The 1,376-nt window shown below is 44.0% G+C and overlaps 1 protein-coding gene across 1 annotated transcript; it reads right to left on the bottom strand.

Annotated features, from left to right (window-relative positions):
• Positions 1–1,136: 1,136 nt before the first annotated feature.
• Positions 1,137–1,363, bottom strand: PHALS_00310 (uncharacterized protein; the record flags this gene model as incomplete). Its single annotated transcript, XM_024730292.1, has 2 exons — positions 1,137–1,305; positions 1,350–1,363. The coding sequence occupies 2 exons, from the start codon at positions 1,361–1,363 to the stop codon at positions 1,137–1,139; spliced, it is 183 nt and encodes a 60-aa protein (XP_024572357.1).
• Between the last annotated feature and the right edge of the window lie 13 nt (positions 1,364–1,376).

Below are 1,376 nucleotides of genomic sequence, written 5' to 3'. Positions count from 1 at the left end.
TTCGATAGATACCATGATGAGATAAGTATTGACATGCTTTGCGATGTAACACAGCCAAGCTTTTACGCTCAGAAGTAAACCGAAGAAAGATGTAGTTCCATAGTGGCCAAGTCAACTTGTGAACACCGGGTTAGTGTTCATAAGTTTAGGCAAAAGTCTAGTACTCCATAGTGAAAGCGCTCGCTGCCAATAGAGAGGAACGTTTTTCCATCGAGTAGTAGTCGCAGTTGATTGTAGGGGCATGTAGAGAAAGTCTAACCCTTTGCCTTGACCTTGCAGTGCACTGTCAAAAGCGACTTGAGCTGGAGTAAACCACTTGGGTGGGGAGTCCAACTTGGCTCTGCAGTGTCGAATGAGTTGACGTATTAAGTTGACCTGAAGGAGTTCGACTGTATCGGCAACAGTATGAAGGTTTAAGCCCCCAGCATCTAATGGAACTGAATGCCATTTGCTGGGAAATTGGCTTCGAACTGTTGAACCCTGAACTGACTGTGATGGAGTGTTGTAAACAAAATTCTTCATGAGAGGATCAAAAACTTTTAATTCTTCTTTGGAGACCGCCTGAACACTCAGAATATGCCACAAAATTGACTGTATCATTGTCTTTAGTAGTAAAACACGGCCTTGTAGCGTACGGGCTCTCCAGCGCCATGCAACGCAAAGTCGCTGAAAACGAAGAAGTAGTTGGTTTAACTGAAAGCTGAGTCGGCACTGAGGACCCACAAGTATACCTAAAAGTGTGGTATGCTCTTCGTTGGTAAGCACACGGGTTCCACAGTTGCGTAAAGAGTTGAGTAAATAGTGCTCAGATGTTTTCCACGGTCGAAAAGGGAATATAACAGTTTTATCCATATTTAGCTGCATACCTGTTGCAGTGCAAAACTCTTGAACACGTGCGAGAAATGTAGGGGCTTGTTTTAAGTCATTAACCAACCCTGTAATGTCGTCTGCGAAGCTGAGAGTGTGATGATAAGTGTCACGAATCTTTATGGAGAAAGATTGGTTGACCACTCGAAGATAGCAAATTAAAGGTTCGATAAACAAAACAAAGAGCCCTGGCGAAAGTGGGTCTCCCTGTCGAACTCCTGCTCCCAAGCTGAAGTACTGTGAACGTGAGTTATTAATTAAAACTTGTACTAAGGTCCCCGTAAAAAATGTGGAAATCCAATGACGAAAATCTTTACCAAATCCCCAGTGTTTAAGAACGAAATCCAATACCTGCCAGTTGACACTGTCAAAAACCTCCGCAAAGTCGAGGCAAATGGCACCGGCGGGAGCCCGTCTTTCATAGATGGTGGTATAGTGCTGAAGATCCAAGAAATACCTTAATGCATGGCGGATAGCACGACCGGAAATTGGTCATCGCCTAGAAGCTT

This window comes from Plasmopara halstedii (assembly GCF_900000015.1).
Source record: "Plasmopara halstedii genome assembly, contig: Scaffold_110, whole genome shotgun sequence".
Lineage (NCBI taxonomy): Eukaryota > Oomycota > Peronosporomycetes > Peronosporales > Peronosporaceae > Plasmopara > Plasmopara halstedii.
This window is presented reverse-complemented; position numbering and strand designations above follow the sequence as displayed.